General features: G+C 35.2%; 1 protein-coding gene across 2 annotated transcripts; it reads left to right on the top strand.

Moving 5' to 3' along the window:
• The first annotated feature begins 6,387 nt into the window (after positions 1-6,387).
• LOC116200004 (phosphoenolpyruvate carboxylase 4) lies at positions 6,388-14,598 on the top strand. 2 transcript variants are annotated; one of them, XM_031530645.1, is made up of 21 exons: positions 6,388-6,532; positions 6,614-6,855; positions 7,242-7,405; positions 7,839-7,953; positions 8,208-8,285; positions 8,390-8,458; positions 8,592-8,670; positions 8,765-8,841; positions 8,933-9,028; positions 9,291-9,432; positions 9,621-9,752; positions 9,980-10,053; positions 10,403-10,672; positions 10,996-11,121; positions 11,503-11,604; positions 11,697-11,843; positions 12,208-12,306; positions 12,426-12,514; positions 12,826-12,952; positions 13,043-13,249; positions 13,394-14,598. In XM_031530645.1, the coding sequence occupies exons 2-21, from the start codon at positions 6,700-6,702 to the stop codon at positions 14,216-14,218; spliced, it is 3,174 nt and encodes a 1,057-aa protein (XP_031386505.1). In that variant the 5' UTR covers positions 6,388-6,532; positions 6,614-6,699; the 3' UTR covers positions 14,219-14,598. The 2 variants fall into 2 exon arrangements, with proteins under 2 accessions (XP_031386505.1, XP_031386504.1); XM_031530644.1 differs by having other exon boundaries at positions 6,482-6,855.
• Positions 14,599-14,999: the final 401 nt, after the last annotated feature.

Below are 14,999 nucleotides of genomic sequence, written 5' to 3'. Positions count from 1 at the left end.
TAATACAATGAAATAAATATTTTAATAGCTAATAAATGAGCACGAGTAGTCTCATTGAATATCGAACATCAAATCTCTTACAGTACGTTTGGTTTCTGAGTTAAAATAACTTTGATTTTGATTGCGAAAATGGACAAATAAGATGAGATTATAAATTTGACTTGAGAAACATGTATTTTTGTTGTATAGTGTGTCGAGTTAAAGTTAAAGTTAAAATTTTTGACTTGAAAAATATGTATTTTTATTATGTAGTGTGTTGAGTTAAAGTTAAAGTTAAAGTTAAATTTTTTGTAATTTTAACTCTGAAACCAAACAAAATATTAATTACTAGACGAGAAAGTATGTCACTGCTTTACATTCTCTTTCATTGTCCTTTTACGATCCCCGATTGAAAAGTCATTGAAAAGAAAGAAAGAAAGCTCATGGGACCATAATTAATCATCCAAGGGGTACGTCTCTTATGTCCTGCAAATTGTGCAGTAATTTGATAGCAACCTTTTGTGTTTGTCTTGCTCCCCACGGTCATCATCAATTTATGAGATGCCCGAATTGCTTAGGCTTGTAGCTGACAGCAGCTTGCGTCTTGTCTTGCTCATCGTGATCATGATTGATTTATTGTATTGTATGCCGGAACGTTGGATAGATATGCACTTCTTGTATACGACTCTCTTATCCTTCTCTCGTCAGAGGACTGACGTGGCAGTTCGAAATTCCGAACAGCACCAGATTACGGGGTTTTTCTTTAGAATCCAATGCAAAACCTAACATGAACATATATAAGAAAAAAAATCTGAATCAATAGTTTGGTTTGGTCAGGTTGGGATTTTATAATATATTTTTTTGATGAGGAAAAATAAATAAATAATGGATCTGTCCAGGTCTCAAATCTCCCATTAATTAGTAGTCTACTTCGATGCAAGCTCAATTTCATGTTTTGCTAGTATTCTATCATGTGCGTTGCACGAGTTCATCATCGTAGACCTACTAATATTTTTTACGAGAACTATTCACATTTCTAGCAATAATTTTTCTTAGTAGTAAAAATAAATGATTAATTTGAAACTCAAAACAGTAATCTTCAACAATATTAGACTAAATATAAATGATTAAATGAAAACTTTGCAACCAATTTTCTTATACAATATGAATTATATATCGATTAATGATCAATATATTGATTTATTATGAATATTTAGTTCATATTTTTACCAAGTCACAAATTTATTTTTTCTCTAAAAAAATATTATTTTGTGAGATTCTAATTTTCAAATGTTAGTTTTATTTAATGAATCATAAACTTATAGAATTTGTGATAAATTTTAATTTTTCAAATAACCTAAATTCCATTAAATTGGTGGCTTGTGATAATCTTTATCACATTAATAAAAATTAATTGTTTCTTTTAGTGTCTTATCATTGTTATCATAAAGTTGCATTTATTTAAATTTTTTAAATAAAAAACTCACTTTTAAATCATTTAATTAATTAACTACTTGAATATCCCGTTGATAATTTGAACAATCTAAATTTGACTTTTTTATATTTATGAAATAATGTATTTGTCATTTATATAGACCAACTTCTAACTAATATATATATATATATATATATATATATATATATATAATCTACATAGATTTTTACATTTATAATTAGTTCTTATAAGATAATTTTCTAGATTATATTAGTCCGAGGAACTTTCTCATATGCATTTTACTATATCTACAAATCAATGGATATATGAATAATATAATTAAAATATATTTTATAACTATACAAATAATCTCAAATTATATTCATATCTTTGACCTTAATTGAAAAAAATAAGTATAGTGGCTAAAGCAATGGAAACATGTAGTTTTTTTCGTATTTATTTTTCAAATTTAATAAGAATAAGAAAATTTTTGAAAATTAATTGATAAATAAAGCAAATTGATATTTCTAACCCTATTAAATATAAGCTTATTAGTTGCTTGCAGGAGTCAATTTCACTATATACTAGTTTTTTGCTCTGCTTGCATGGGTTCATTTTAATAGACTTTTTGTATTCTTTTTTATATTGGGGCAAATTACCAAAAAAAAAACTTAAATTTTGTAAAACGTTTCATTTTTGTCATAAAATTTACTTTGTAATAAAAGAAACCACATGTTTTGATAATCACTTCAGATTTGACTTTCGTTACTATTCCGTTAAGATTTTCGTCTATTTGCCTAAGTTGACTTGATATAACTCACCAAATTTGCACATCATTTGATCATTTTCTCTTTTCTTTATAAAAATAACCTAAGTTTTCATAAAAATCTCAGTTCTTGGGTCCCATGCAGAAACTTTTATGAAAACTTAGGTTATTTTTGTAAAAAAAAAAGATGATCAAATGATGTGCAAATTTGGTGGGTCCCATAAAGTCCACATAAGTAAATAGACGGAAATCTTAACGAAATGATAACTGAGGCCAAATCTGAAACGATTATAAAAACATATGTTTTTTTTGTTACAAAGTAAAATTTAGGATAAAACTGAGACGTTTTACAAAATTTAGGGTTTTTTTTGTAATTTACCCTTTATATTGTAATACTTTTTATTTTGAAAGACTAATATTTCTATTAATATCAATAATATTTTTAACTATTATTAATTTCAAGTTTTAAACAATATTTTTTTATAACTTTTTATTAAAAACTAGAGTAAGTTAAATAGTACAATAGTAGTTTTTTATTTCTAGTTTTTCTATTAATTCTTTAATTTCATTATTTGTCAAATGGTTAATTGCAATACTTTCTTTATTTTTACCAATTATTTATATTTTATAATTTATGCGCAAATTGACTATTCTAATTTTGAACAATAATAATTTGGACTTTCGATTAATTTTAAATGGTTTTGTGAATATTTTTATAACAGTCTTTTGCGAATTTCTTATTTAAAATACTTAATTTATATCTTTTTAATTTTTTATTAAATACAAATTTTAGAAACTTATATTTTAATTCTATATGTGAAATTGTGTATCTAATATGAGAATTTTGTTGTATTGACATAATTATTTATTATTTATATTTTGTTAATTATAATATTTATCTTTAGTATCTTTATAGTATTTATTACTTAGCGTAGTTTGTTTTACTACACTAACAGGGTTAGAGCTTCTCTTCTTCTTCTTATTGTTGCTTGTATATTTTTAAAAATTACATTACAATCCTCCATTTATACGATTTTGCAGGTCATGTACTGAACAAATGGAATACATAGGTAAGCCTGCATAAGAAATATTGTTGGACTCATTGGCCAATTTCTGAACACTCAATTTTGGGCTGAATTCGTTCAATTATCCAAATAGTCTTGTCACCTCTAGGTCGAGAATATACATTTAAGCTAATATATAAATAGATATGATTATTGCTCATTAATTAGAGCATTTATTGATCTCCAGTTAGTTTTAAATAATGAATAGATGCACATACTAGATTTTGATGACTTGCTTAGTGAAGTGAATAGTGAGAAAATATGAAAAAGAAATTGCCATTATTTGGTAGAATATCAAAATATGGAGTTGATGATGAAAAGATTTTCATTACATCTGTTATATAATATATAAAAGACAAGACGTGATATGAAAATCCGTCAAGGATTAATGTTTTGAAACTCTCAAATCGTGATTGAACATTTTTTAAACTACTCCACTAATTTAATTATTGATGGGAGATTTGTATATTTTTCTATTTCTATCACTGTCTTTTCACATATTTTTACCTTATTTATATAGATATGCAGGATATCGAGAATATATTTTTCTGCCTTTTATGTACATAGGATATCGAGAATATATTAAATATTTTATTATAAAATAAGTCATTTTATTAGTCGCAAATTAAATATTACAAGCAGTATGAGCAAAAGAATCTTTAGGTAAATTAAAACCTTATTTTCATAAAAATCGAATAAACAAAATTTTATTAAATTTTTTTACACAAGCTATATTTAGTTACGTAGAAATTTATATATCGTTAGCTTTGTACTTTTCAATTTTATATGGGATTTTGAGATTTAAAAATCAAAGCCGAACCCCAATCCATAATTAGAAACTTTAATGCATATTTATCCCATTGAATGAATTTTGTTTGTTAGGGTGAATGGAAACACTTGATAATATAATTGCTAAGTGAAAGTTGTGAGAATCAATCCGCATTATAATCCTTATTTCAACGCGATATGATATGGAATTTCAAATTTTTGTATATGAAATCGTTTCAGGACCAAAATTTTAAAGGAAAATATATATTTTTTAATTTATCAAAGTTGCGTACGAATTTATGTGATGGTGATGCAGAGAGATACCCCTTTAAATCAGTTTATTCACGGGACATGGATTTTTAGCCTCAAATTTTCACCCAAATTTTCATCCGTTCATCCGTGCCGACAACCTCTCCAACTACCAAAAGACAAATCTGCATGCACAACATTCAATTTCATTTTCTCCTTTTCCTTTTTTCCTCTCTCTTTCTCTTTTTTGCATTTTTATTTTATATGATTCCTCATATTATATTTTTAGCCTTTTCTATGTATTTCCTGAAAATACAAGACATAATGTGACAAATGGAAACTATCGTACCATGTTGTACAGCCTCCACTTATACGCATATTATTGTAGTCCAGCTTTAACGAAACCCTTATGACCCCCATAGGATGACAGACAATGATGTTTCCTCCTAAATTTAAGGACCATGATATACTATTATTTAAATGTCGCATGACCGACATAGTGTAATATAATCGAATGGATTATCACAGTCGAATAAGCGACAATGATGTTTCCTACTAAATTAAGGACCGTGATTTATTATTATTTAAATGTCCCATGAAGGACACAAACTATGATATAATCGAATAGATTATCACAATCGAATATGTATTATACGTCACAAGATGCCGTATCCCATCTTATTATAAAGGCACCACTCATGGTGAATATCTTGAAACCATGTCCAATTCATTTATTTATTTATAATAATTATAAAATTGAGTTGCCTATAACCGAATTTACAGAAATATGCAGAAGACAATAAATTTATCAAGATAATAAGGTGAAAAATAAAATCCTCGTTGATTGGAACCTACATTTTGCTTTCTATTTTTCGTTCACGATCATGATTTTCATGATAAATTACTTTCCAATCTTCTGATCTCAATATGAGATTTGAACTCGAGAGGCAATAGCATGTTATTTCTTTCCCTCTGAAAACCTAATTAAATTCACTCGTTTCCGGAAGAATTTTGTAATATAGAGAGTTGGCATATATCTGATTATTATGAGGCCAAAAAGGAAAAAAAGTGATAAACGAATAATAACGGGTGAATCTCATATGATGCACAGGCCACGGAGAATCTCCCGGTATGATCCTCCGCTCTTCAAGCCCACGTAATAATCTATAGGAAATATTATGATTTTTTTAAATTCAATATGGGCCAACCGATTTCAACATTTTTAAAATAATGATTTTTTAAACAAATAATAGGTACAATTAACATATTGATGTGCTCCAGAAGTATAAGGATGAAAATCCCGTGTATGTTTATGGTGATGTTGGAGATTATAATTTCATATGAAAAAAATAAAAAGAATAATTTGGGTATCAATATTTATCAGCTCGAGCTTTTAAGTGAAAATGGACTCGAGTCCATACAAGTCTAATGAAAATTCAATAATAACCTCATGAAAAACATTAATATATATTATAAGGTCATGGAAACACCCAAAAACAAACATCAGATGATAACCTCATCAATATTCGTATGTAATAAACCCCACTGTCAATACTGCATCTTTATATCATGAAAAACATTAATATATATTATAAGGTCATGGAAACACCCAAAAACAAACATCAGATGATAACCTCACCAATATTCTCATCAATATTCGTATGTAGTAAACCCCACTGTCAATGCTGCATCTTTATATATACGATTTTACGTAAAAAGAAATTGGTGTTCGTTTGCAATTATCGCGCACATATTTTAAAAAAGACTTAATTTTTTTCAATATACTCTCTGATATCTGCAGGTCAAGTGGACTTTAACTGATTCAATTTGAACTGACTCAGTTTATTAAGAGATAAAATTATCATAATATGAATTTTTCCGTTCACAAAAAAATTGTACGTGTTCACCCAACTCACTTTTTTTGAATTTATTTTTCTTCTCAAAATACACCTGTGATGAAAAGAAAAGCAATATAAAAAATCATGAACAATAAAATGAAATAAAAAATGCAGTTTATTAAAAAATGAGTGAAAAAGAAAGATGAAAACAAAGTTTTCACCCAAAAAAAGAAAAAAGATGAAAAGAAAGAAATAGTAGAAGAATCTGCGGGGAAGATCCATTAAAAATCACCTGGTCTGGGTAGAGAGAGAGAGAGAGAGAGCAGAGGAAGAAGCCAAAGTTTCAGTCCCACCAAGTGATTAAAACTGCCCTTTCCGCTCCCACCATTGTCTCCCTCTCGCTCTTCCCCTACTTTCTCTCTCCTTCCGCCATGTGAGCCCTCTCTCCTCTCCTCTCCTCTCCTTCTTATCGCCCCCACACTCATTTTCCGCTGATTGATCATCTTCCCTGCAGCTGGACACCCTCCCCTCTCTCTTCCTCTGTTCCTCAGAAGACAGCCCCGGCCCGGAGCTTAAGCAAGTTCTCGCCTTTGTGGAGAAATGACGGACACGACAGACGACATAGCTGAGGAAATCTCGTTTCAGAGCTTCGACGATGACTGTAAGCTGCTGGGTAACCTCCTCAACGACGTCCTCCAGCGTGAGGTCGGCCACAAGTTCATGGAGAAGCTCGAGCGGAATCGCATTCTTGCTCAGGTTCTTGTTCCTCTCCCCCTCTCCTTTCTTGTCTCTTTCTGAGCTGCCCCGCCTGCTCTTGGCATGTTTCATGTGGTAAAGGAAGCGTGTTTCTGGTTTCTGCTGGACCCGACACGCCCCGTTTAGTTTGTTCATCTCGATTTTCCAGTAAAAAATGTAGCTTTCTTTTGTCAGACATGCTGTTTTACTCCTGGAAACTGTTCTTCGCATTATTTTTTTTCCCTTTTGTGCTGAGCTACTTTAATCTTTTAAGTTTTAGGCCTTCGATTGATAATTTTCATACCCACCCTTATTTATTTTTACTCCTTACATGTATATATAATATGGTAAAAATGCAGAACTAGATAATGGAGATATCGAATTTTTTCATGTGGGTTGTTTTGTAGAGTGCTTGTAATATGAGGATGGCTGGGATTGAAGATGCTGCTGAGCTTCTTGAGAAGCAGTTGGCATCAGAGATATCGAATATGGACTTGGAGGAAGCCCTGACCCTCGCCCGTGCTTTTAGCCACTATCTTAATTTGATGGGTATCGCAGAGACCCATCACAGGTAAGTCGAGCTGTTGCTGCTTTGAGTGTCGGTGCTGTGATATATAATTGGCCGTGTCTCGATCAGATGGATCTTGACTTGGTTGCCTTGCTAGTTGATAGTTTCTCGAAATGTGTATTGGAACTTCTGTGATCTTTGCATGTTGAAAATTGCTCTCTCCAAGAAGATGTTCGAGTTAGAGGAAGAGTATTGAGACATTGGTTTTATGTTTCGAAAAACCAAATTATGGAAGCTTCTTTGGTTGTAGAAAGTTCTACAGGTGAAGAGAATTGATAAGGAATTATGTCAAAATTTACAAAATGGTGAAAGCACAAACCTTACTTCACAAAATTATTGAGGAAAATGGAAAAAAAGAAGAAGAGGGAGGTGGAGCTTTTGCTCGACTTTATCAATTTATTGGTGTAAATTCTTGTACTGCTGCTTGATCTTGCAGGGTGCGAAAGTCTCGGAATTTCACTCACCTATCAAAATCTTGCGATGATATATTTAATCAGTTGGTGCAGGGAGGAGTTTCCCCTGATGAACTTTATACTACAGTCTGTAAGCAGGTGTTTCTTCAGTCAACCTTTCTCAATATTTCGTCTTTTATCTACGGTCTCGTGCTCTTCATTTTAAATGGAATAAGAAGTCAGCTTTAAACTGGTTTACTCTAGCTACCCTTTTTCAGAACTTTTGCACTTTGGGCTTTCTTGGGGAGTTCCCATAACGTGCTACCTTAATGGATCTTAACGATATTCTTAAAATCATGATCTATTCAATATCTTTTCCAAATGCTGATTATTATCGGTGTGTTTCACTACAGGAGGTTGAAATTGTCCTCACTGCACATCCTACTCAGATCAACCGTCGAACATTGCAGTACAAACACATAAGAATAGCTGTAAGTCTTTCGATGCTTCTGACACATTAATTTTCCGACCAATTGGACCTTTTGAGTTATTTCTTCATCTCTGTTTTTAAGACATTGATTTTCCAATTGTGCAGCACCTGTTGGACTATAATGACAGACCTGATCTTACTCATGAAGATAAAGAAATGGCCATAGAAGATCTGGTACTAGTCTAAACTATGCCTTGTGCCTTAATAATTTGTATGGTTCATGTTTTGAGACCAAACTTAATTCACCTTAAGAGATGCTTTGCCTTTACTTTCTGTTTTGATTCTTCATCACTTGTTTTATCTTTAGATGAGAGAAATAACGTCTATTTGGCAAACGGACGAGCTCAGACGCCACCAACCAACCCCAGTAGATGAAGCCAGGGCAGGTAAATTTATCAACTTTAGAAATTCTGGAAATTTCATGCATTTGTTTTGAATTTGATCTTTTCCGATGCTCGAATTTTTATTCAATATTTTCAGGGTTGAACATCGTGGAGCAGTCCCTATGGAGAGCTATCCCCCATTATTTGCGCCGTGTCAGCAATGCTTTGAAGAAGGTTTTCTTTGAAGCTGCGATAATGAAATTTGTTAGATTGACTCCATTTCATGGATTTCTCATTTACACTTGATTCCATAATCTACTATCAGCACACAGGACGAGCCTTGCCTTTGACTTGCACGCCTATAAAATTTGGATCTTGGATGGGAGGTGACAGAGATGGGAATCCCAATGTGACGGCAAAGGTAAGCTTTCCTTTATTTCTATGATTTACAAGATTGTAACTGGTAGAGAAAGTGCATGATCAAATTATTCATGTACTAGGAAGATATAGTGGTTAGATTAAATTGGTATCATGCCCTTGATACAATTGAAATACAAGGTTGACCATGATGCATGTTTGCATGTTATATTATGTTATCAATCCGATATCCGCAGACTGACGGCTGGTTTTTCTTACTAAGAATGTGACATTTGTGTTTTTCCATTCTTGTTTTCCTGCTTCAGGTCACAAGAGACGTGTCTTTGCTTTCGAGGTGGATGGCCATGGATCTCTATATCAGGGAAGTTGATAGCTTGAGATTTGAACTGTCAATGAATCGGTGCAGCCATAAGCTGCTACGGCTAGCTCATGAACTTCTGGAAAAAGGTTAAGTAATTCAAGCCATTTATGTTATTTAAGTCAATTTTATCATAGTAATAATGATCTCTTTAGCTGAAAAAGAGATGACATAAATGCAGATTCTTTCTGTTATTCGCTAAAGTCATGTTCGCATCAATCACTTGCTATTCTTTCCGACTTGCTGATGTCAATGCTTCCCTCTTACTTCTCTTTAGAAACTTCCATGGAGGATCGGCACGAGAGTCGGAATCAATCAATGAGTAGAAGTCAGCTGAAGCATCATTTTCAACTTGCTCCCTCCCTTCCAACTCAACTTCCTGCTGGAGCTGACTTGCCGTCTTGCACAGGTACCATTTATATTAAACAAGAGTAGTCTCTGTCCGTGGTCGATTCTTTTTAACCATCAACTTCCACAATTACCGCTTTATAGGCGTAAGATTGTTATCTATGCATCTTCCATATTTTTCTAATTTCTCTATACTTAATGGGAATGAAACCCGGTAGTCATTTTTTCAACCACTGTGGTAGTGAGGATATATTTCTCGGTTTTGACTTGTCTATGTTTTCATTGTAGAGTGCAACGATAACGAATCTAAGTATCCAAAACTTGAACTTCCTGGAACAGATTACATGCCATTAAATCGCCAGGTAAATCCCAGGCCATTTTTGGTGTGAATAATGGAAATACAATTTAAGAGCCTGTCTAAATCTTGACCTGCTAAATGGAGAATATGTTGCATTCCTCCCCTGAACCTGCATATATGTGATGTTTGGCCTGGTTCAATAAGATAGAATGGAAGTGAATGGAATGGATTGCCATGGTAAATTGACTAGTTTTTATGGTGATTCTATTTCCTAAAATTTCTGTTCGGTTTTTCGAGGGCTAGTATCCCATATTATTTTTGAACAAATAGTATCTCACATGGATGATCAAATTTCTCATGATCAAATTTCTTCCCGTTAATGTGGACTAATCCCCTTGAAAAATCCCCCTCAGGATGCTCGGGCTACCACGGTCAAGGAGTCCCCTTTGAATTCTTCACAGAAGCCAGCTGAAAATGAAAATTCATCCAATTCTAATGGATATCAGCCTCCTCTGACTCCGCGGTCTTCTGCCTCTGGATCAAGTCAACTCCTTGCTCAGAAGAAACTATTTGCCGAATCTCAGGTTGGAAGGTCGAGTTTCCAGAAGCTTCTGGAGCCCAGCCTGCCTCAACGTCCTGGGATTGCTCCGTATAGGATTGTGCTTGGTGATGTAAAGGATAAGGTATAAATTGAATGGAGTTAAAATTTAACAGGTTAAGTGCCTACAAGTTTGTCAATCGTAATATGGAAAGGAAAGAAAGGGTGTAGATACACCGTTAGAAAGATTTAACCACAACTTAATTTAATTATATAAAATTATCAAATCAAATATATTTTTTTTTAAAGCTGAACAATCAACTGATTTTCAACTCGGTGTGTCCTATAGTATAATGTGCCTTCTTTTATTTATTCATATTTATGTATTTGTTTATCTATCTATTTGTTTTTATTTATAAGCTCCTATTATGATGTATTAAGTGACTTCATATTGTGTGGTGAATCCAGCTCATGAAGACACAAAGAAGGTTGGAGCTTCTGCTTGAGGACCTTCCTTGTGAATATGATCCGCATGAATATTATGAAACCACCGACCAACTCTTAGAGCCTCTTCTTCTCTGTTACGAATCTCTGGTAATAGCTTTCTCTTCCATCCGTAGATTTTGCAATCAGAATGTAGGTTGAAGTTAGCGAGAGTGTATAGTTTAATCATGGATGTTCAAAGCTCTGAATTAAATAAAGTCGAGGTGTAAGAAATCATTCAAATCTATGTATTTAATAGACCTTAAAAGGGGCCGGTTCAAAGTATGAACTGGCTGGTTCAAAAGGTTAAATTGCATTGGCGTGTTTCTTAGAGATCCAAAGGGGCCGTGGCTCCCATTTCCTGATCACAACAGTCCGCTCTTCTGGTTTAGTTCAGCTTTTATAACTATGCTTGCTTTGAAATCCATATTCTCCATGAATAAAGACCCGTCTCATAAGGCAGTTGATCTTTGAAAACTTTTAATCTTGCAGCAATTGAGCGGTTCCGGGGTGCTTGCCGATGGGAGGCTTGCTGACCTGATAAGAAGAGTTGCTACCTTCGGGATGGGACTAATGAAACTTGATTTGCGCCAGGTAATTAACTTAGTACTTTTTAGAATTCTAGAGCTACCATGGATGATGATGAAGGGAATTCCTGCTAAGCGAGCTTCTCCTCCATGAATCAGGAATCAGGTAGACATTCTGAAACTCTTGATGCTATTACAAAGTATCTCGATATGGGTACGTACAGCGAGTGGGATGAAGAGAAGAAACTGGAGTTCCTAACGAGAGAACTCAAGGGAAAGAGACCTCTAGTTCCGCCTACCATAGTGGTGAGTTCTTTGTGTGGCAGTTTCTAATTGCCTGCTTCAACTTCGAAGTAAACTAATTAATTATGAGATACATTAATGGCAGGTCGGAACTTGTCTGTGTTTATTATTCAATTTTATTATTTAAAATTTATTTAGTTATTTATATATCAAACATCTTGTCTTGTGAATGTTGTCTAGAAGTTGTCTCATCGGCATTCTTTAAGAAGTGTTAGCAAGCAACTTAACAATTGGAAAAGGATCATATTAAATTCTGGAAATAGTAGCTAATTGATGAAAATATGAGCCGCTTCATGAATATAATGTGAAGAATTTATGAAGGTTCTGAGCTGGAGTTTAATCTATGTCACTGCTTGGCCCATTTCAGGTGCCCCCAGATGTGCAAGAAGTTTTGGACACATTCCGAGTAGCTGCTGAGCTAGGAAGTGATTCCCTTGGTGCTTATGTGATTTCCATGGCTTCAAATGTATTCCCCAATATAAATCGAACAGACTTTTGATACTATATTTCGTTTTTAATATTTTAAGCTGAAGGACACGTTCATCTTCAGTGACACTAACCGAAATGTTGAATTGCAACTTGTAGGCGAGTGATGTTCTTGCTGTGGAACTCTTGCAGAAAGATGCTCGACTTGCTCTAAGTGGGGAACTGGGAAGACCCTGTCCTGGTGGAACGTAAGTTGAATTTAAAGCCTGATCATACTCTAATCAATAGGGTTTGATTATGACCAGTCTCTCTGTAATTTGGTGGAGGAATCTGCAATGTCGCAATGCTTTTACAAGCTGGCCTGCTCAAAGTTCAATTCAAATGACTGGTCCAGTTTTCAAAATAGTACAATTTCATGTTAGGCCATCCTTCCTTTGCTAACAGCACTAGGATCCTAAAAGTTGGTGTAATAACCTATAAGTTTGTATTTGGTGGGATCTTTTCTCAACTGAATTGCCTGGTGAAATTCTGAGTTGGCGTAGCATTCCTCGTGGAACAGGTTGCGGGTTGTTCCTCTGTTCGAGACAGTGAAGGACCTCAGGGGAGCCGGTTCGGTTATAAGGAAGCTACTGTCCATTGATTGGTACAGGGACCACATCATAAAAAATCACAACGGTCACCAAGAGGTGAAACTCGAATTTTATCTTCCCTAACAATTCAAAGTAGTTTTCATCAATCAGTCAGTCGTCATAGTACCGTCGTTATTATCCTTGCAGGTTATGGTAGGATATTCGGATTCGGGTAAAGATGCTGGCAGATTCACTGCTGCATGGGAACTATATAAGGCTCAAGAAGATGTTGTTGCAGCGTGCAACGAGTTTGGTATCAAAGTTACCCTGTTTCATGGGCGAGGGGGGAGCATTGGGCGTGGTGGGGGGCCGACATATCTTGCTATTCAATCCCAACCGCCCGGTTCTGTCATGGTCAGTTCACTGTTTCATATCTGATAAACACCGTGATGTTATATTGTTCTGTACTGCATGTTCTGTGCTATATCATTTATTTTCTTTTTCAGTTTATTTATCTTCTTAACCTCACCATGGAGTGATCTGGAATCTATTTCGCAGGGCACGCTTCGATCGACTGAGCAAGGAGAGATGGTACAGGCCAAGTTCGGTCTACCACAGACAGCAGTCAGGCAGCTCGAGATATACACAACGGCCGTACTCCTGGCAACTCTGCAGCCCCCTCAACCTCCCCGAGAACTAAAGTGGCGGAACCTAATGGAGGAAATCTCAAAGATAAGCTGTGAGAGGTACCGAAGCACGGTCTATGAGAACCCAGAATTCCTGGCCTACTTCCATGAGGCGACTCCGCAGGCTGAGTTGGGTTTCCTCAACATAGGGAGTAGGCCCACAAGGAGGAAGAGCTCGACAGGGATTGGGCACCTGCGGGCCATCCCATGGGTCTTTGCGTGGACTCAGACACGGTTCGTCCTCCCCGCATGGCTTGGGGTTGGGGCGGGTCTGACGGGAGCTTGCGAGAAGGGTTATACTGAAGACCTTAGAGCCATGTACAGAGAGTGGCCCTTCTTCCAGTCCACAATTGACCTCATCGAGATGGTTCTCGGGAAGGCGGACTTCCCGATTGCCAAGCATTATGATGAGGTGCTCGTGTCCGAGAGCCGTAGGGAGCTCGGGGCTGATCTAAGAAGGGAGCTATTAGCCACGGAGAAGTTCGTGTTGATTGTCAGTGGCCACGAGAAACTGTCACAGAACAACCGTAGCCTGAGGAGGCTGATTGAGAGTAGGTTACCCTACTTGAACCCAATGAACATGTTGCAGGTCGAGATTCTGAAGAGGCTGAGACGGGATGATGACAATAACAAGCTTAGGGATGCGTTGCTCATCACTATAAATGGAATCGCAGCAGGCATGAGGAACACGGGTTAATGAAGGAACCTTCCCTGTGGTCCGGAGAAACAAAGTTGTTGACATAGACTATTTAAATTCCCGAATTCTAATATGCTGGAGAGATGGGCAGTAAGTTCTCTGCTGGGCAATATCTAGTTCTCTACGAGAGATCTGCTATTATGTTACACGTATTATATGTACAGACATGCATCTTACTCCTAGCTCGCAATCGGTTTACATCTTTGAACTTGATGCCTCTATAACGTAGGGAGATGATGATGGATGATGTCTTTTGGGTACTACTGGGTAATTATGTATGGGAATCAGATACTCTCGTTCAGATCGACTAGTCTAGTTTGGTCGTTGTAAGAAGTTTGGGTTGAAGCATTTGGTTTGCATAAACATGAGTACTTTTCGTACGTTTCCATCTCAGAAATTGCATAAATAAGCTCACCATGGGAACCTGAAGGTTCTGTGGCCAAGGTGCTACCGTATGCCATAAATGATCGGAGTAGTTTGCCAGCTTAGATCCAATACGCGGTCCATCCGGTGGCATGATCTACCATACGCAACAAACTGATTTGGAGGGAGGTGGTGTGGGTCGAGCCACCTACTAGATGCCACAGGGCAGCCGACAATTTACTTTTGTGACTTTTAACTACTGTGTTTAATAAGACAATGGATGCGTTTGAAAAGTTAGGTTGATTTTAGAATAATAATTTTGATTTTAACTCAACACAATACACAATAAAAATATACGTTTTCCAACTCAAATTTATAATATCATCTCATTTGTCTTTTTCCACAATTAAAATCAAAA

The sequence above is a fragment of the Punica granatum genome, chromosome 3 (assembly GCF_007655135.1).
Source record: "Punica granatum isolate Tunisia-2019 chromosome 3, ASM765513v2, whole genome shotgun sequence".
NCBI classification, from domain to species: Eukaryota; Viridiplantae; Streptophyta; class Magnoliopsida; order Myrtales; family Lythraceae; genus Punica; species Punica granatum.
This window is presented reverse-complemented; position numbering and strand designations above follow the sequence as displayed.